The sequence below is a fragment of the Panthera tigris genome, chromosome B4, assembly GCF_018350195.1.
Source record: "Panthera tigris isolate Pti1 chromosome B4, P.tigris_Pti1_mat1.1, whole genome shotgun sequence".
Lineage (NCBI taxonomy): Eukaryota > Metazoa > Chordata > Mammalia > Carnivora > Felidae > Panthera > Panthera tigris.
Window position 1 is genome coordinate 21,163,852 of NC_056666.1, and position 20,816 is coordinate 21,184,667.

At 38.8% G+C, this 20,816-nt stretch overlaps 1 protein-coding gene across 12 annotated transcripts in view; it reads left to right on the forward strand.

Annotated features, from left to right (window-relative positions):
* ARMC3 (armadillo repeat containing 3) overlaps window positions 1-20,816 on the forward strand; it is a 106,055-nt gene that overhangs the window by 14,576 nt on the left and 70,663 nt on the right. For 11 of the 12 annotated variants that reach the window (XM_042991218.1, XM_042991217.1, XM_042991220.1 and 8 more), the window contains 2 exons: window positions 4,061-4,178; window positions 15,441-15,566. In XM_042991218.1, coding sequence (XP_042847152.1) covers window positions 4,061-4,178; window positions 15,441-15,566 — 244 coding nt within the window. The remainder of the gene's footprint in view (window positions 1-4,060; window positions 4,179-15,440; window positions 15,567-20,816) is intronic. The other variant, XM_042991227.1, reaches the window with a different exon arrangement.

The following is a 20,816-nucleotide window of genomic DNA, read 5'->3' on the forward strand; positions in this document are numbered from 1 at the left end:
ACAGATGAATCTCATAATCATTCTGCCAAGTGAAAGGGGCCATACGTAAGGGGTACCTGTGCAATAATTTCATATTTAAAGAGTTGAAGTTAACCTACGGTGAAAGGATGCAGATCAGTGGTTGCCTAGAGGAGATATGGGAAAGGGAGTCAGCTGCAGAGAGGCAGGAGAGAATATTTTGGGGTAATGGAAAGTTCCACATATTGTTTGGAGGGGGTTAGTTAGAGGTACCTATACATTTATTAAAACTCATCAGACTTAAACTTAGGTGCATTTTATTGAATCTAAATTGGCTCTCTGCAAAGTGGACTCAGAAGTAATGGGAATAATCCAATTGTTAGGAAGAAGTTGACTACTCAAGAGAAAAAAAGGATGATTAATGGTATGACGTAACTGACAATGTGTAAGTTCTATGAGAATAGGGGACTTGATTATCATGTTTAGTATGCTGTTCTGAGTGTGTGGCATTATTAGGGTTGAATGAGTGTTTATTGAATCAATGAGAGAATTAAAGGTGAATGGGTTAAAAATCCAAAGCACACATTAGATACTGGGCTTAGATAGTAGGAGAAACATTTTCTCTAAAGTAACAGAAGAAGATATAGACAGGTTTGAGACTCTTGTGAAATTATTGATCTTGAATTTACAGCAATACTAATTTTCCCTGTAGCTTAACATTCTCCAAGAATGCTTGGATGTCGGGGTACAAATGCAAAGAAAGAAAATTCTAGTGTTTGTCCATATTCTAGAATTGATTTGATGACAAGACAGAAGGATGAAAAAAAAGTTTATTTAGGGTTTGGCAGGAGTGTTATTAAAACAATAGATCATAGTCTAAGCAAGATAAGAAATAAAGTGGAAAAAGCAAATAAAGAAAAAAAAAAGCAAATAAAAATAATACCAAGGATTGGTGAGGAGGTAGAACAACTGGAACTCTTTATCTTTAACTAGTGAGAATGAAAATTGATAAAAGTACTTTAGAAAACTGTTCAACAGTGTCTACGAAAGGTAAACGCGTGTCTACCCTATGACTCATCAAGTCCATTCCTAGGTATATGCCCAAGGGAAATGAGGGCATATATCCATAAAAAGACGTGTGCAAGAATATTCATTGCAGCTTTGTTCATGGTAGCCTCCAGCTGAAAGACAAGAACCTAAACTGGTATATTCATAAAATGGAATAATATATAGCCATAGGAAGTATGACTTAGTAATACAAAAATGTGACTGAATCTCAGAGACATTGTGCTGAGCTAAAGAGGGCAGACATGAAAGAATACATGTTATATGAGCCTATTTATACAAAGTTGAAGAACAGGAAAACTAATGGATGATTTTATTTTATTATTTATTTATTTACTTTTTTACTAAAGGATGATTTTATTTATTTATTTTTTTTAACATTTATTTATTTTTGAGACAGAGAGAGACACAGCATGAATGGGGGAGGGGCAGACAGAGAGGGAAACACAGAATCGGAAGCAGGCTCCAGGCTCTGAGCCATCAGCCCAGAGCCCGACGCGGGGCTCGAACCCGCAGACCGCGAGATTGTGACCTAGCCGAAGTCGGATGCTTAACCGACTGAGCCACCCAGGCGCCCCTACTAAAGGATGATTTTAAAAGTCAGAATGGTTATCTTTCTGGGGGTGTTTTTGGAGGGGAAAGGAGCGTAAGGGAAAAATTCAGAAGTGATAAGAATGTTCTGTGTCTTAGAGAGATAGATCTGAATTTGTATTCTGTAAGATCAAGTGGAAGACGTATATATCACTACACAAACAACAAATTTTGACAAGCTGACAATCTTAGTTACTGAGATCTATTTGCCTTACAGATGTTTATTTTGACCACTGATAATATTTGGTTTTATTCCTATCATTTTTAGGTTTTTGGTTTTTCTTTGCTGTATTTTCATGTTGTGTTTCCCTTGTTTTTTCGTCCCTTTTTCTGAGTTGAGCAACTTTCTTTTGTAACCTTGTCCTTTTGGTAAATTGGAACTTTTACTATTTTTCTGTAGCCTATTAAACACACATATTTAAACCTGTTTTTTTATATCAAGGAAAAAATAAATAATAACTAGGCAATAACCCAGTTCTCTTTACCAAAACAATCTGGTTTCCTTTACCTGAGCTTTATTGAGAAAAATCTAGAATTTTAATTCCAAATTATTTTTTCCCTTATAATGTGTTATCACTACTTCAGAAATCCTTAAGAATTACATCATGATTCACAACATCATTATCATTCAATTTTACTATATATCTCATTGTATTTATTGAGATAGTACTATTGTTTTTATATCTTGTCTTCCCCAGTGCCGGCTGGAGCATTTACCAAGTAATTTCTTTAAGTATATAGTTAATGTACTTGTTGGGTTTGTGAGTGCCTGCTGATTTTCAAGCCTCAATCCCCAAATGCTTTCCTCCCTTAAAATTTCTCTGGGTTTCCAGCTCGCTGTGTTCTCCCGATCAGTGTTGGAGCCAGTGTCTCCGCCACTGCTCTCTGCTCTGCTAGAGGCCATCTTGTCCCATTGGTTCACGTCACTGGAAACCCATAAGTACTATAAGCTTGGTGCTTGTGGCAGACTTTCAACGAAGATTTGTCTCCCCAGAAAGAGTCTAAGAGGCTTGAGAACAAACACCATGACTTTTGTGACTCTCACAGTTTCTAGTAGAGAGTTAGACATATACAAACAGTGGCTTTAATTCAGATGTTCGATAACGCTGTCCCCAAATCCAATGGCCGTTTCCCCTGCGAGGGCTATTTTTATCCCAGCTGTGCCCTTTTAGGTCACAGCTTACTGCTACCTTCTCTGTCTTCTGTACTCTTCCAGCCTCCTTACTCAGAGTAATCTGTCTCTCCATTCTCTGCCTGAAACTGAACACCAATGTTTGTTATATCTCCAGACACAAGAAGATGTTCATTTAGAAAGGGACCGACGCAAAGAGCCAGCTAAAGCTTTGAAATTCAATTTTTTGTCTTTAACATAAGCAGAACACCCACCTTCACCAGTCTCTGGAAATGGAAGAAAAATAGCGTAACAATTTGTTTTCTCCTTGGCCAAAGAAAACCCACAGGAGTCATGCATTTGTTATTGTGTATTTTGGCTGCCCACGAATTCTGAACATCTCAGAGCGGGATATAGGTCTTCCTAGAGCTCTATACTTTTTTTTTTTTAGCGTTTTTATTTTATTTTTGAGAGAGAGAGAGTGAGTGCGAGTGGCAGGAGGGGCAGAGAGAGAGAAGGAGACACAGACTCCAAAGCAGGCTCTAGGCTCTGAGCTGTCAGCCGAGAGCTCGATGCGGGGCTCGAACTCACTGACCGTGAGATCATGACCTGAGCTGAAGTCGGACACCCAACCGACTGAGTCACCCGGGCGCCCCTACTTTTTCCTTATGGCTTATTACCATTTGCCCTGTTTCAGATTTTGTCCGGTCTTACACTGTGTTATGTGCAGTTTTCTATTGCTTTTTAGTGATTTCACGTATGTAATTTCTGCTTTCTCAGGAAGAGTAGTGATTAGAAGCAGGTACTAATTCTGGAGACTGTCAGGGCATCAAATATATACAGGTACTAAAGGCTTCTTGTGTATCGACTAAGAATTATGCCAAGATTATGCCATGTTATTTAATGACCTTCTATTATGTGCAGACAATGTACTAAATGCTTTACACACATGATCTCTAATCCTCTCCTTGCTCCTTTGAGGAGAGAGGTATTATTATGCTGTTTATACAGAAAGGGAAACCGTGTGAAATCCTTGCAGCTTAAGTAACTTTTTGGATTCCACACGGCTCAGTTGCAAAATTAGATCTGTCAGATTCCAAAATACTCTGCTCCTCCTGCCATCACCCCAGGAATTCCAAAGCCACCAATATTGGCAACCGTATCTCTATCAGTGATGTTTTTTTTAAATAAAAACTTTACAATGCACTTAGTGGGCAGTGACCACATCCTTTTTGTATGGTTATGTTCTCTTCAAGTTTCTAGACGCCATTCCCTTTTTTGGTGTGATTTTTAAGGCTCATATGTGAACCTGATCGTTTTCTCTCTACATTTCAGTTTGATCCACTAACGATTGAAAGCAAAAAAGCAGCAACTGTGGTGTTAATGCTGAATTCTCCAGAAGAAGAAGTTTTGGCTAAAGCATGTGAAGCCATTTATAGATTTGCTTTAAAAGGTTTGGCTTTTTCAGTTTATTTTTCTATTTCATTAGTTTCCTAAAATATTTACTACATAATGGGCACTCTCCTTAGTCTTTAATTCACTTCTTGCCAGATGAATTCTTTCAGACAACCAGAATATCACTTAATGCATTACCTGAAAGTAATATATCTCCCTAAGTGCCTAACTTAATCTCAAGGAGTAATTTAGTCGCTGCATAGAAGAGTCATGTTGAAGGTTTGATTGTAGTCTAAAAGATTGTAAGTCACAGGAGCTGAAAGAGCTCCCAATGGTCAAAGCTGGCACGATTTGAGCAGCAAAATAAAGTCGTATTGGATTATAACCCAAAGCATAAGGAAATGTTTATGAGCTTATACTGATAAAAATAAATAATTGAATAAGTAAATAATTGGGAAAGAAAAGACAAATCTCCCACGCAGAAGAATTCCAAGTAATTTATGCACTCTGCCCTCAAGGAGGCAGAATATAACTTTTCACTCTTTAGGTATGAGCTTGGCATAGTGACTTCTTTCCAGAGATTACAATATGGAAGCAGGGAAGAAAGAGTAAGTTGACAGTGGAGAAACTTGACAAACACTATCTCAGCCAGGTGATCAAAATCAGCATCAACAGTGATAAGTCATATTGATAATAGGTGATCTCGACACGATGTAATGAAAGTGGCCCTTCCGTTATTTTTTCCCCCAAAATTTAAAACCCTCAAATCAGAACAGTTCCAAGTCAGGGACACTCTACAAATACCTAACCGGTACTCCTCAAAATGGTCACTGCCGTCAAAAACAAGAAAAGTCTGAGGAACTCTCATAGCCAAGAGGAGCTAAGGAAATACGATGACTGAATGTCATAGGAGACCCAGGGTAGGATCCTGGAACCGAGAAGGAACATTAGACTAGAAGTAAGGAGATCTGAATAAACATAGACTTTAACTAATAGTAACGTATCCATATTAGTTCATTAATTGTGACAAATGTACCTACTAATGTAAAATGTTAATAGTGGAAAAATGGGTATGGGATATGTGGTAACTCTATACTATCCTCGCCATTTTTCTGTAAAACTAAAACTGTCGTAAAAAACTAAAGTTTATTTAAACACTGTAAATGTTACAGGTTAGATTCTATTGCAAGGTTTATTCATAGAGGGTTTATAAACGCAAATGGTAATTATATTTTAGTTCATTCCAAGTGGTGATAAACTGAGACTTTTATTATACTGTGTAAGTTTTTTAAGTTTCTTTATTTTTTTGGGGGGGAGGGGCAGTGTGCAAACAAGGGGTAGGGGTAGAGAGAGAGGGGAGAGAGAATCCCAAGCAGGCTCCATGCTGTCAGCGCAGAACCCAACATAGAGTTGGATCTCATGAACCATGAGATCATGACCTGAGCCAAATCAGGAGTCCGATGCTTAACCGACTGAACTACCCAGTCTGGTACTGAGAATACTTGAAGAGTTTAGTGTAACTTTGTAATTAAAAACAAACAAACAAACAAACAAACAAACAAAAACTTTTAAACTAAGAAGGGAGCAATTTGATTTTTAAGGAAATGATACTTTAAACATTATTTTTGGGACTTGTCGGAGAGAACAACAAATCATTCTGTTAGCAAATAGTGAAATATTCTCCTTGCTATACCACTCTAGTCATCGTTGGGAATCCAGATAAAAACCAGAATCATTGCTTCTGGCAGGAATGGTTCATGAGTAATTGCGTGGAATTCTGGGCTAGATTTCAGGGAGACTGGATCATGCAGTTACGGCAGCATGAGTCTCACTCAGCCATACAGAGTCATCAAATACCATCGCTTTGCATATGACATGAGGTAAAGAAACAGGCAGATTATGTGAAATCAACACAGAAAATATTGTTAAGTCTGGTGTTTTATACTAGCAGTATTTTCTATTTTTTAAAGATAAATGATGGGACTTTTCCCCCGGCCATGAAGGAGTAAGGGGTCAAATTTACTTTCCCAATTGAAACAAGTGAGAAAACAAAAACATACAAAATAACAGTTGGCCAAACACTGAGTATTAGGCGATGAAGGACAGTGACCATTGAGAGACAGGAAATGAAGGAAATAAACTCTATGATTACATCAGCTTATTGATTTCAGAGAATATCCAGACCACATCACAGGAAGGGTTAACCTGTACAGAGTCTGGTAGACACGGAGTTGAGAAGACAGATCTGAAAGCTAAGGGAGACAAAGGAAGCAAGAGTTTTCAGGACGGTAACAGAGAGGAAAGAGTTGCATAGAAAGCGAACTGGAGATTGGTAAAGGGTCCAACTCAAGACTGATCAGGGTGTACATGTATGGGAACTATTTGAAGTCGGACAAAGGACCTAACAGGATCAGAGCTAACGGTGCCTGGTGCTCACACAGGGCCACAAGTAGGGCCCGTTCCCCATCAGCCAGACTGGAAAACTGCAAGGATTCATGGACGATTGTATGGAACATACACAAGGGTCTTACTTCAATAGTTAGAAATAATTAGTGCTAGATCGAGCTCTGTTCTAGTACTATCTAATGAATAAAAAGCAAGACCTGAAGGGATCAAATTGTTTCCAGATAATTGTGTCCCAAAACAAATTTGAAGAATATAAAAATAACCATTTACCGACTAGGTAAAATTCACAGTGTCGGGCATCCAATAAAAAATTACCAGGCATGAGGGGCGCCTGGGTGGCGCAGTCGGTTAAGCGTCCGACTTCAGCCAGGTCACGATCTCGCGGTCCGTGAGTTCGAGCCCCGCTTCAGGCTCTGGGCTGATGGCTCGGAGCCTGGAGCCTGTTTCCGATTCTGTGTCTCCCTCTCTCTCTGCCCCTCCCCCATTCATGCTCTGTCTCTCTCTGTCCCAAAAATAAATAAAAAACGTTGAAAAAAAAAAAAATTACCAGGCATGAAAAGAAGCAAGAAAATTCGACCCATAATGAGGATCTAAATCATCAGTAAATCAAAACTGACACAATGTATGTGTAACCGGAGCCTTTGAAAAAAATGTGAGAGGGACAGAAAAAGAATGAGAATAAATAATAGTTCCCAATTCCTCTAATTTAATGAAAACTCTAACCTTCTAGATCCAAGAAGCTCATAAAAGCCCAAGCACAATGAATATGAAGAAAATGATATACTAAGGTCTAACAAAACAAAGTTGCTTAAAAAGAGTAATAAAGAGAAAATCTTAAAAGCAGTCAGAGGGAAAAACACATTACATTCAGAGAAACAAAAATAAGGATGACAATGGATTTATCATCCGAACTATGCAAGCAAGAAGTCAGTGGAGAGACATCTTTAACTAAAGCTGAAAAAATAAAGAAAGAAAAAGAAAGACTAAATAAAAAGAAAGAAAAAAAAAAAAACTTTAAACCTAGAATTCTATTCCCAGCAAAAATACCTTTGAAAAACATAAGTGAAATAAAGTCTTTTTCAGACATTCAAGAGCCAAAGTAGTTTATTGCAAGCAGAACCACACTACTAATTATGGTAAAGTAGGTCCTTCAGGAAGATGACACCAGATGGAAATGTGGATCTACACACTATAATAACAATAAAGGTAGAACACTAGAAATTTAGCATATAAAGTTTTTCCTTATTATTTAAGTCACTTAAAAATCAAATTGGTTATTGAAAAAAAATTTAATGAAACATTTAATAAAATGTTTATTTTAATTTTGAGAGAGAGAGAAAGACAGTGAGAGAGCGAGAGAGAGAGAGAGAGAGAGAGAGAGAAACAGAGCAGGAATAGGGGAGGGGCAGAGAGAGAGAGAGAGAGAGAGAAGGAAACACAGAATCCAAAGCAGGTTCCGGGTTCCAAGCTGTCAGCACAGAGCCTGACGTGGGGCTCAAACTCACGAAAACCTTGAGATCATGACCTGAGCTGAAGTCGGATGCTTAACCGCCTGAGCCACCCAGGAGCCCCTCAAATTGGTTATTTCAAACAAAAATAATAATCATATACTGTGCAGCATGACACATTTGTATAAATAAGGTATATGACAACAACAGAACCAAGGGAGAAAAGGGAAAAATGGAAGTATACTATTATAAGGTTCATCTACCGTATGTCAAGTGGGATATCACCACTTGAAAGTAGACTGTGATAAGGATGTATACTACAGACCCCAATACAACACAAGTAACAAAATAAAGGGTGATATCAAATAAGCCAACAAAGGAAACGAAACGGAATCATAACAATAATCTTCAATTCATAAAAAGAAGGCAGAAATGAAGAGGAGTAAAACAAAGAATGAGACACAAAAAACAAATAGATGGTAGACTTAAACCTTAAACAGATGACCGAACTAAATGTGAATGTCTGAGCACCTCAGTCAACAGCGTGAGAGTGTGACATTGGATAAAAAGCAAGATCAGACTACATGCTGCCTTCAAGAAATGCACTTAGAATATAATGACACAGATAACGATAGTAAGAGGATGAAAAAAAAAAGGTATCTGGGACGTGAGGGTGATCTGGCTGCGACATCTGTCACCCCATCGATCGCCACGGTTGATTCGGCTGATCTGGCTGGCTAGGCGGGTGTCCCCTTCCTGCCTCACCGCTCCACGTGCATCCCCTCCTGAAGCTGTGAGCTCGGTCGAAGAGGACGACCTTCCCCTATAGAAGAGGACCGTTCTTTGGTCGAGGGTATACGATTAGCTGTGTTCCCCTCCTGGAACCTGTAAACAAGCTCTCAAGGTCCATTTGTAGGAGAACGTAGGGTAGTCAAGCTTCCAAGACTCCAGACACATCCAAATGAGGCACTGCACGTGGCAGTCGGCCTTTCTAAAAAAAAAAAAAAAAAAAAAAAAAAAAAAAAAAAAAAAAAATATCCTATGTTAGCACTAATCAAAAGAAAGCTGGAGTGGCTGTATTAATTATCAGAAAAATAAACAGCAAAAAGAGTATCAGATAAAAAAACCTCATTTTATAATAATAAGGAAAGAGTCAATTAATCAAGAAGCTATGAAAAAAACCTGAGCAGTTATGTCATTAATGTCATACCTTCTAAATACATGAATTTAGAAATGCAGGGAGAAATAAACATCCACAAGTATAGCTGAGGATTTTGATAACCTCTTAATAAATGAAAGAACAAGTGGATAGAAAATCTGTAAGGATATAAAAGATTTGCAGAGCAATATAAATGAATTTAACCTAATGGATATTTATAGAATACTCCAAGCAGAATGTACATTCTTTTCAAATGCACAGAGGAACATTTATGAAAGTAGGCAATATTCTGAGCTATAATACAAGCCTTAATAAATTTCTTTTTAAGCCTGAATGAATTTAAAAGGATTCCAATCATATAAAATATATGTCAGACCACAACAGAATTAAATTAAAAATCAATTACACAAAGGACTCTGGACAATCCTTAAATAGTTAGAAAGTAAACTGCACACTTCTAAATAATCTGTGATTGAAAGAATTCAAAAGGAAAATCCAAATTGAAAATGAAAATACAACATATACAAATTTGTGGGATGCTACTAGAAGAGTATTTAGAGAGAAATTTATTGTACTAAATGCCAGCCAGAAAATAAGGTCTTGGGGCATCTGGGTGGTTCAGTCAGTTAAGCACCCAACTCTTGATACTGGCTCAGGTTGTGAACATGCAGTCATGAGACCGAGCCTCGTATTTGGCTTCATGCTGACCATGGAGCCTGCTTGAGATTCTCTCTCTCCCTCTCTCTCTCTGCCTCTCCTCCTCTCTCAAATAAATAAATAAACATTAAAAAAAGAAAGAAAATAAAGTCTCAAATCAATGACTTCAACTTCCACTTTAAGAAACTAGAAAAAGAAAAGCAAATTAAACCCAATTATTAGTAATAAGGATGTATGAGCAGAAATCAATGAAATAGAAAACAGAATAATGGACAAAAGTAATGAAACGAAAAGCTGGTTTTTTGAGAAGATCAATAATAATGAAACAGAGTCTTAAATGCAGAGAACAAACTGGTACTTGTCAGAGGGGAGGTGGGTAGAGAGATGAGTAAAATAGGTAAAGGGGATTAAGAGGTATGAACTTTCTATTATAAAATCAACAAGTGAAATATATGTGTGTGTGTGTGTGTGTGTGTGTATGACTCTTGAGCCAGGTTACTAAAAAGAGAGAAGGCAAATTATGAATACAGGAATGAAAGAGGGGACATCACTCTGGATCCTACAGATATTAAAAGGATAATATTAACATTATGAACAACTTAATGCCAATAAATTCTACAACTTAGATGAAGTAGGCAAATTTATTTTAAGACATAAACTCCCATAGCTCACTAAAGAAGATATAGATAGCCTGAATATCCCTATATCTATTACAGAAATTAAAATTTGTAGTTCAAAACTGTGTCACAAAAAAAGTTCCAGGTCCAAATATTTTCGCTCTGAATTCTACCAAATACTTAAAGAAGAGGTACTACCAGTTATATATAAACTCTTGCAGAAAATTGAGAAAGATGGAATAATCCCCTATTCATTCTGGGAAGTCACTATTACCCTGATACCCCAAACAGACAAAGTCATTATAGGAAAATAAATCTGCAGGTTAATATACCTCATAGATATAGATATAGATATAGATATAGATATAGATATAGATATAGATATAGATATAGATATAGATATAGATATAGGTATAGGTATAGATATAGATAAAGATCATGACCAATGAGATTTATTCCCAAATTGCAAGGTTGCTTTAACATTTGAAAATCAATCAAGGTATTTTACTATGTGTGGTAGGCAGAATAATAACTCCCCTAATCCCTGGAAGTTGTGAATATGTTATGTTACATGGCAAAGGCGAAATAAGGTTGTAGATATATTTAAGGTTGCTAATCAGCTGATCTTGAGAAGAGGAAAATATCTTGGATTATCCAGGTGGGGCCTACATAATTACAAGGGTCCTTATAGGTGGCAGAAGGAGACAAGAGAGTCAGAGTCAGAGGAAAAGATGTGACAGTAGAAGCAGAGATCAGAGTGATGTGATTGCTGGCTTTAAAAATAGAAGATGCTCATTAGCCAAGGAATGTTCATGGGAAGAAATGAGAATGGGTTCTTGCCTAATACTTCAAAAAGGAACATAATCCTGTCCGCATCTCAAATTTAGCTCACTTGGCCAACTACATACTCCTGACTTCCAGACCATAGATAATATATTTGTGTTTTAAGCCACTAAGTTTTTGGTAATTTGTTATAGCAGCATTAGGATATGAATAGACTATATTTAAAACAAGAAAAACCATATAATGATCTGAATAAATGCAAAGAATTATCTTTATAAAGTCCAGTGTCTCCTCCTGATAAAATATCTCAGCAAAGTAGGAGTAGTTACAGACTTCCTCTATGGCCAACTAACACTTAATAGTGAAAGGCTGAATGCTTTCCCCCTAAGATCAGGAACAAGAGAAACATGTCTGCTCTTGGCTGTATGGGAAGTTCTAATTAATGCAATCAGGTAAGAAAAAGAAACAAAAGGCATCCAGATTGGAAAAGATGAAGCAAAACTATATTTGATTTATAGACTATGATATCATCTTTTATATAGAAAAGTCTATTGAATCTACAAAAAAACTACTAGAAATAATACATTAGCAAAGTTCCAATTGGAAGTTTAGCAAAGTTCCAATTCCAGGTTTCCAATTGGAAATCAACATGAAATTTAACACTATTTACAATAGCACCAAAAAGTATGAGATCACAGGATGAATCTGACAAAAGGTGGGAAAAAATCTGTACACTGAAAACTATAAAATATTTCTGGAAGAAATTAAAGAAGTTCTAAATGAATGGAAAGAGATACTGTATTAATGGCGTGAAAGATGTCAATTGTTAAGATGTCATTTTTCCCCAAATTGATCTATGTATTTAATGCAATTCCTACCAAAATCTGAGCAATTTTTTTGTAGAAATTGACAAGCTAATTCTAAAATTCATATGGAAATGCAAAGCTTCTAGTAAAAGTCAAAACAATCTTTTCAAAACAATTTTTTTGTGTTATTTTTATTTGAGAGAGAGAGAGAGCACGAGCAGGGGAGGGACAGAGAGACAGAATCTGAAGCAGGCTTCAGCCCAGAGCCTGATGCAGAGCTCAGATTCACAAGCAGTGAGATCATGACCTGAGCCGAGGTCAGATGCTTAGCCAACTGAGCCACCCAGACACCCTGAAAGTGAAAACAATCTTGAAAAAGTAGCAACCTTGAGAACATACTCTTCCTGATTTAAGACTATTATAAAGCTACAGTAAGTAAGATAGCGTTATTGGCACAAAGATAAACAAATAGATCAAAGAAGCAGAATAAAGAAGCCATACATGGGCCCACATATATATGGACAATTTTTCTACCAAGGTACAAAAGCAATACAGTAGAAAAAGTCAGTCTTTTTAGCAAATGGTTTTAGAATGAGATATCCACATAAAACTTAAAACTATAAAACTTCTAGAACACATAGGAGAAAACCTTTCTGACCTTGGGTTAGCCAAAAATTTCTTCGGTATGACACTAAAACATAATCCATACAAGGACAGTTGACCGGATGTTATCAAATTTACCCTGAACCCACACACCTAACCAAAAAAAGATACACAGATGGCAAGTAAGTGTGTGAAAAGGTGTCGTATGTTAACTAGGAAGTTAAAGCAAGAGTGAAATATCCCCACACACCTATTAGAAGAACGGCTAAAATTCTAAACAGCATGAATCCATGGCAGCGTGAAGTGCTGGTGAAGATGTGGAACAACAGGAACTTTCATTTATTGCTGGTGGAAATCCAAAATAGTACAGGCACTTGGGAAGACCGTTTGGTAGTTTCTCGGAAAGCTAAACATAATCTTACGCATTTCTCAGAACCCATAGAGTTGTACCACACACTCAGTGAACTGTAATGTACATTGTCAACTCTAGTTAATAGCAACGTATCAATATAGGTTCATCAATGGTAACAAATGTGCCACACGAATGCATGATGTTAATAATTAGGGAAGTGGGGGAGGGAAGAGAGATGGAGAGTATGCGAACTCTGTATGTTTCGTTCATTTTTTTTTTTATAAACCTAAAACTGCTCAAAAAAAGGTCTAGTAATTTTCTTTTTAAAGATAGGCTACAGATCGCTAGAAAATCTTTGTCAATCATATATCTGATAAAGGACTTGCGTCCAGAACTCTCAAAACTCAGTAATAAAGTAAACCAAGTTTAAACATACATATGAGCCAGAGATTTGAATAGCCACGTGGTTAAAGGGCCATATGGATGGCAAAAAAGTGCCTTTGGCTCAACATCATTGGTCATGAGGGAAATACAAATTAAAACCATGAATGAGATACTATTTCACAGCCACCGGGATGACTCTAATCAGAAAGATCGACAGAACTAGTGGCGAGGATATGGAGAAATCGGAACCCTCGTACATTGCTTATGAGGACGTAAAATGGTACCATCACCTTGGAAAACAGTTTGGTAGTTTCTGAAAAAGTTAAATGTACATCTACCAGATGATGCAGCCAAAGTGTGGTATATCCATATGATGGTGTAGTACTCAGCAATAAAAATGATGAACTATGATACGTGCTACAACATGGATTCATCTCAAAATCATCAGACTGAGCAAAACCAGACAATAACAAATTCATACTCTATGATTATCTAGAGTTCTGGGAAATGCCAAATAATGTATAGTAACAGGAGGAAGAGGTCACATAGCGTCAAGAGGAAATTTGGGGGCTGTTAGATTTGTTTTTTTTTCCTTAATGGTGCTGTTTGGTTTCATGGGTGTTAAACATGGGTCAAGATTTATCAGATTGTTCTCTTTAAGTTTGTACAGTCTATTGTATGTCAATGATGCCTCATAAACACTGTCAAAAAAGAATAAAAATAGAGGTAAAGATTACACAAGCTATTAATTTTGCAAATCCTCTTTTGCTGGTCATAAAATTATAATACACAGCATTGTTTATAAACTGAGAAGAAATGTATCTTGATGAAGAAATAATTCAAGGTATGTAATAAAATTCTCAGAACAAAAATTGAAAGACAAACTTAATTTTTATGACAATATGACATATAAAATATCTTTTGTATTTAAGCATAAGCATCTTAAAATTTATATTAAAGATTCATTTGACAAAATGTTTTCATCTAAGAAATTAAGTTTTAGAATTTCCTTAAGATGCAAATATTGGAAGATTTGAAAGAGAAGTTTGTGATAGTCAACAATGCATATTTCAACATGTTCTTAGCAGGCGACAAATCTGACCATTTAGAGACAGGGCAATTTCATTAGGAAGATATAGTCTGTGTGTTATCAGAATATGGACCTATAACTTAAAATATAAAAGACTCTAATTTTATGAGAAAACTGAGGCAAGACAAGTGAAAGGGACTTTGTTCTATCTCAAATTAATTTTGAAAGCGAGATCTATGTTTTCGTAGCCCATGAAATTAAAAAGCTGAAATTACTCAGGACCTAAACGTTGTTCCTGACTTTGTAGAACGATATCCCACTCATCAAGATATAGCTAAATTGCTTCTATAGTTCAGCAAGACTCTGGCATTACGTGGCCTTCTGGGGTTTCTTGCCACAGCTAAGGAGTCCCCAGTTACCCTGGAGGCTCCCCTCTGTGCGTGAACCTTCATGCTTGCTGCAGACACATCTTGGATGACAAAATAGGTGCTGTAACCCCAGTGGGTGAAAAACGAGCTCCCTGAACTCACCCCACCATCCCACTTTGACTTGAAGTGGGGTCCGTGTATGTTAATGAAGTCTCGTGATTAATTACGCCAGTACATGACCGGCGCTATGCTAGGCGCTGAGGATACGAGAGAATAGAACAGAAAGGGTATCTGTCCTCGTGGAAAATTAAGTTCTAGTGGGACAGGCAAACGAGGCAAGGAGATGGCTAAGTGGTATGAAGAAAATAGACTAGGGAAGAGGAAGAAAGGCTTGGACGTAGTGGTAACATTAGATAGGGTGGTCAGGGGAGACCCTCTGAGCAGGTGCAGTATGAACTGAGAACTGAATGACAAGAGGAAGCCAGCTCTTGAAATAAGCATCAGGAGGAAGGAAAGCAGCAAATGTCGAGGATCCCTGCGCTCTAAAGTTTATTCCGAGATATATGCGGAAATAAAGTGTATGTATATGCGGAAGCAAAGAGGAATGTGAAAGGCAAACAGCAAATAAGAAATTAAAATGGCACGAGGGAGAGTTTTGATGAGACTGATGATATCCATGCATGATTTGATTTTACCTGTGATATCAGGTGAAGAAAACAAAGCTACCCTCCTTGAACTTGGAGCTGTGGAACCTTTAACCAAGCTGCTCACCCACGAAGACAAAATTGTAAGAAGAAATGCTACCATGATATTTGGAATCCTGGCTTCTAATAGTAAGTATCGACTCTCAGAAATAATCTCATAACCTCATGTAATGCATTATCCTTTTTTAAAATTTAACTTTAAGGGGTTTGTTTTTAATTTTATTTGAACTGACTTTGATGTTAACGAAAAGTTAAATAAATATAATACAACAGATTATGATTTCATATTTTAAGAACATATTTTTCTTCTTGATTTTACTGTTTATTTTTGAGGTGGGGGAGGGGCAGAGAGAGTGGAAGACAGATGATCGGAAGCAGGCTTTTCACTGAAAGCACAGAGCCTGTTGCAGGGCTTGAACTCATGAACCGAAAGATCATGAGCTGAGCCAAAGTCAGATGCTTAACAGACTGAGCCACCCAGGAGCCCCGAGATATTTTTAAAATATAAAAACACATGCAAATGTATCCATGTAAAACTCTCAGAGTTGGTGACGTGGTAGGTTTGAGTCTAACAAGTTGAAGGGCACTCATTGTCTCTTAAAATAGCTCTTTTCTGGAGTTAGCGTGACGTAATTTGTCCGCCCGTATGTAAGCTACACTTCGTATGTATTTCATAGTGAAAGTAACCCAGGACGAAGAGGTTTGATACATTTATTTTTTTGAAACTGCAAAATATATTTTGCCAAAAATAATTTTAGACACGTATTTATTTCTTAAATCAGACCTATGGCTTGAATATTTTCATATGTTTAATATGGTGAAATGATAGTATTAGTTAAAATATGCTATCATGTCTGTTAGAATACTGCTTTGACGAAAACTCTGCCAATAAAGGCAGTCCCTGATTAATGAACAGGATGCCTGTGTCACTTGAAAGTCATTTTCATGTTATAATGGTAGGTTTCTGAGTTAGCCACTAAAGGCCTTGTGACTTTATAATAAAACATGACATTCTTGGTGAAGACTGAATGAACTCTAAACCGAAACCCAGGCAGTTAGGAATAAACATAACTGTCTGTCTCATGGCATGCGGCTAAAGTTATCATACTTCCCCCCCCCCCCACCAGTCTCAGCAAAAGCACAAGCTCAGTTTCCTCCCTCAACTTCCTGACTCCCCCCCCCCCTCACTTTCCTGAACCCTTGGTGAGACAGGACGGGAGAGGAAGGGGGGCTCCTTATTCCATGCTGTCCAGCAGGGACGGTGGCATTAATGTCACAGACAGGAAGTTGGGAAGTGACAGGGGAGGAGAGTTTTAGGTGACATCTGTGCCCTTACAGCCAACGCTGCCAAGACTGCGTGAACACTGCCTGCAGTTCTGGGGGGCTGATGGGGCCCCGCTGGGGCTGTTAGTGGAAGGGGATCTGGAGGCAAGTACGGGAGCTCAATGGCGGCTGTTCTGGAAGGCAGGGGCTCTGGGGGTATTTCTGGCTGCAGGATGAGGACAGTCGTGGGGGAGTGGATGCTCTACCAACCCAGATTTTGGTAACATTAGTCAACACCCACACAGCATTTGCAATGTGCCAGGCCCTGTCCAACATGCTATTTGTACGTTCGGTCATTTAATGAGGTCGGTGCTACGGTCATTCCCTTTATATGTGCGGCAACTGAGGTACAGAGAAGTTAAACAAGGTAGTAATCATTTGTATCGTGGGGCCTTCAGGAATTTGTCTCAGGGGCTGTCTGTGTACTAATTCCGCCATGTTGAATGAGCCACCTTGAAAGTATTCATAATCAAAAAAGGGAACATGAAAATTTTTCTTATGTTTTATTCCGTTTACACGCCACGGGATTTGAGAAGCGGGGGTGCTTTGTAATACCTCTTATGCAACTCCTCGTTTTAAAAATAGAAAAGAGCTCTGAAAGGATTAGGTTCCTTGTGCATTCATGTGGGTGGTTAATAGAAGAAATCAGATCAGAGCTAGAATTAGAACTCTACTCTCTGGCTTTAGTGGACTTGTATTCATCAACTATTCTCCGATCCGTAACATGAGTGCACATGCTAACTCAGGTTCTCCTACTACATGATTCTGGGGGAGAATGCGTGTCCTTTGGAAAGGAAAGTTATAATTTTCTGCTGAGACTTCTGCCTTCTAACTTAGTGTCTAGGTTTCTCTGACTTTTTTTTCCTATTTACTTTTGTTCTTGATTTCTCGTATTCATTTTATTTAGAATTTGCACCTTCCAGTACACGAGGAGCTTATAATCTGTGAAGCCCTCCAAATTGGTTTGCCACATTTTCCCGAGCAGGGTTTGTATGTTGCATTTCACGAGTTTCCAAAAGAGTCTGTGACCCTAAAATATTGAGAATGACCGTTGCATTTGAGTGCTCAATGTGATGGCTCTCAGACCTGTTGAGCCACCCTCTGGGAGCCGGCTGGCTGGGCTGCGGCCAGTGCTGGGGTGCAATCTGCTACCACGAAGCATAACACTGGAAAGAGTTTTGCTGTCTTGGCGGTTTCCAGTGAGCCCGTGGGTCTTAGATATGATGAATGAACCCTCCCGCCCCCTGACCAAGAGCTTTCTTTTGATTCCACGAATTGGGTAAAAAAAAAAAAAAAAAAAAAAAAAAAAAATCAAGGCATTTATGGGAATTGATTCATTTTCTACGTGAACGATCTGATGACACGATAACCTGCTTGGCATCCTCAATGGCTCGTGTTCCTGCTTTGTCAGTACAGCCAATACATGAATAGCTTTTGCTTCACTGTCCATCCATGTCCAAGGCGACTAAGCTAGTCATTCACTCTAAATGAAAAGGCCTGGGGCACCTGGGTGGCTCAGTCGGTTAAGCATCTGACTTCGGCTCGGGTCATGATCTCACACTCCATGAGTTCGAGCCCCGCCTCGGGCTCTGTGCTGACAGCTCAGAGCCTGGAGCCTCCTTCGGATGCTGTGTCTCCCTCTCTCTGCCCCTCCCCCACTCACACTCTGTCTCTCAAAAATGAATAAACGTTAAAGAAATTTTTTTAAATGAAAAGGCATGTTTCCAGACTAATTTGTAAACAAACGCACCTCTGGTGCCGCATGGTTAAGTCATCTTTAGACTGTCTTAAAATAACCGCTTTTTCTTTAGAGATTTGTATCTTCACATGCCTTTCACGTACTCAATGCTTTCACTATGTTCATAGTGGATGAACCAGTACGATGTTCCAACAGAATGCCTGGTGCTAAAAAGATTGCTGTGAGAGCAAACACATTCTTGATTTTTCTTCTTTGTCTTTTTTCTAAAGTGATTGAGTTATGAGCCTATGCTAATCCTGTGTCGTTCAAGACAAGCATTTAAATTACTGTGTTAAACCTTTTAATCAAAATGGAGTTGCTGTCTCTTACACACACCCCCCCCCCCCCGGTTTGTATTTAGTTTGATAAGGCCGTATAACAGAGGCTCATTTAATGAAGTCAGCTAAAGAGAGAGTTCATTGCCATCCTTGAAGCCCAGATTTTACATTACTTATGGCGATCTGTAGAGCTTGCCATCTTAAGAAAAGGTTGATGTAAAAGAGTATATAAGGTCAAAAATAAATTGGATGGTTCATATCAGGCAACCAGAAAGTATAAATAAGAATGCAGTTACAACAGATTGCACGGGATGTCTGGGTGGCTCAGTCGGTTAAGCCTCTGACTTCAGCTCAGGTCACGATCTTGCCGTTTGTGTGTTTGAGCCCCATGTCGGGCTCTGTGCTGACACCTCAGAGCCTGGAGCCGGCTTCAGATTCCGTGTCTCCCTCTGTCTCTGCCCCTCCCCTGCTTGCTCTCTCTCGCTCTCAAAACTAAGTAAAAACATTAAAAAAATGTTTTTAAAAAAAACCCAGATTGCATGAAGTTACTCCAGGAAGTGAAGGTGTTGGCAGTTCTGAACAACCTAAAATTGTATGTGTCCTAGAGTTTAGCTGGAACATATTTAAAGCAAATTTTCAAAAATGTATTTATTTATTTTGAGAGAGAGACAGCACAAGTGGGGGAGGAGCAGAGAGGAGCGACAGAATCCCAAGCAGGCTCCACGCCATCAGCGCAGAGCCCGATGGGGGGCTTGAACTCACAAACTGTGAAATCGTGACCTGAGCCGAGATCAAGAGTCAGACGCTTAGCCGACCGTGCCACCCAGGCGCCCCCAGCTAGAACATATTTTCGTGGACCAACCACAATAGATAGAGTTTCTATTCAGTTGCCCTATATGAGCGTGTTCTCTGTGGAGAAAGAAGGGGGCAGAGATCGATATTGTTCTTTCAAGTGATGAAAATAGGCACTTTTCCGTTATGTTTTGCTGACTTACCCTCAGGAAAAGAAAGATCCTTTAGGGACAATTGGGTGTCAAAAAGCAGAATAACAAACTGATCCGCTCTGCCACCGATTTATAGGCACTGCCACAGAATCTGAGCCCTCCGCTGAGCCAAGAGAAAAATGGTTTAGCGAAGAGCTCTACTGCATCTGTTACTGGACAGATTTGGCTAACTTCCTATCTAGAAGGGAATTTCGTGGCACGGGTTTCTGTGATGAAGACTTTTGAGTTGTTAGGGCAGAAGAACGTGAGGTGTCACATACGGGCCCAGCCAGGCGGCCTCGGCCTGCGGGAGCATTTCCTTCCTGCAGGGAAACGAGAGAAGCAGAGGGCACATGGAGCATCGGTGTTCTTGACCTCATGGTCAGTGTTGCAGCAGAAACTTTGAAATATATGGAAGGTTCTTTTGGATACCAAATGGAGAATGAACTGGAGATCTAAAAGCCCAGAAATATTTTGCATCAAGCATGTAAAAATAGACGGGTGTGGCCTTCTCATTTGGAAATACAGACACTGGACTCCTCAGAGCAGGAATACCAAGAACACAAGTTTTCTAGAAGGTGCACCAGCACACTTGGAAAGATCTCAGTAGGATGCCTTCACTTGGTTAATTCCCTGTCAAGGTATACTTTTTTTTTTTTTTTTTTTTTTTAATTTTAGAGAGAGAGAGCAAGAGAAAGCATGAGCCAGGGAGAGGGACAGGGAGAGAGGGAGAGAGTCTCCCGGGGCTGGATAACTGGATCCCATGACTTAGGATCATGGATCCCATGACCCTAGGATCATGGCAGAAATCAAGAGTTGGACACTCACCCGATGAAACCACCCAGGCGCCCCCGTTTTTTGAACTAGTGTTGACTGTAAAATAATGCCCTCCACTTTGGGACGCTACCCTTTCCAGAAGCTCTACTATTCTTTTGTACTTCGAGCTTTTTCACATACATGTAAGCCAGCGATAAGTTTGCTGGCCCTCTTCCGCCATTTTGAACAGAAACAGAGCAAAAGGTGTCCAATAAAAGTCAAGTCTACCCAGTGGTTAATG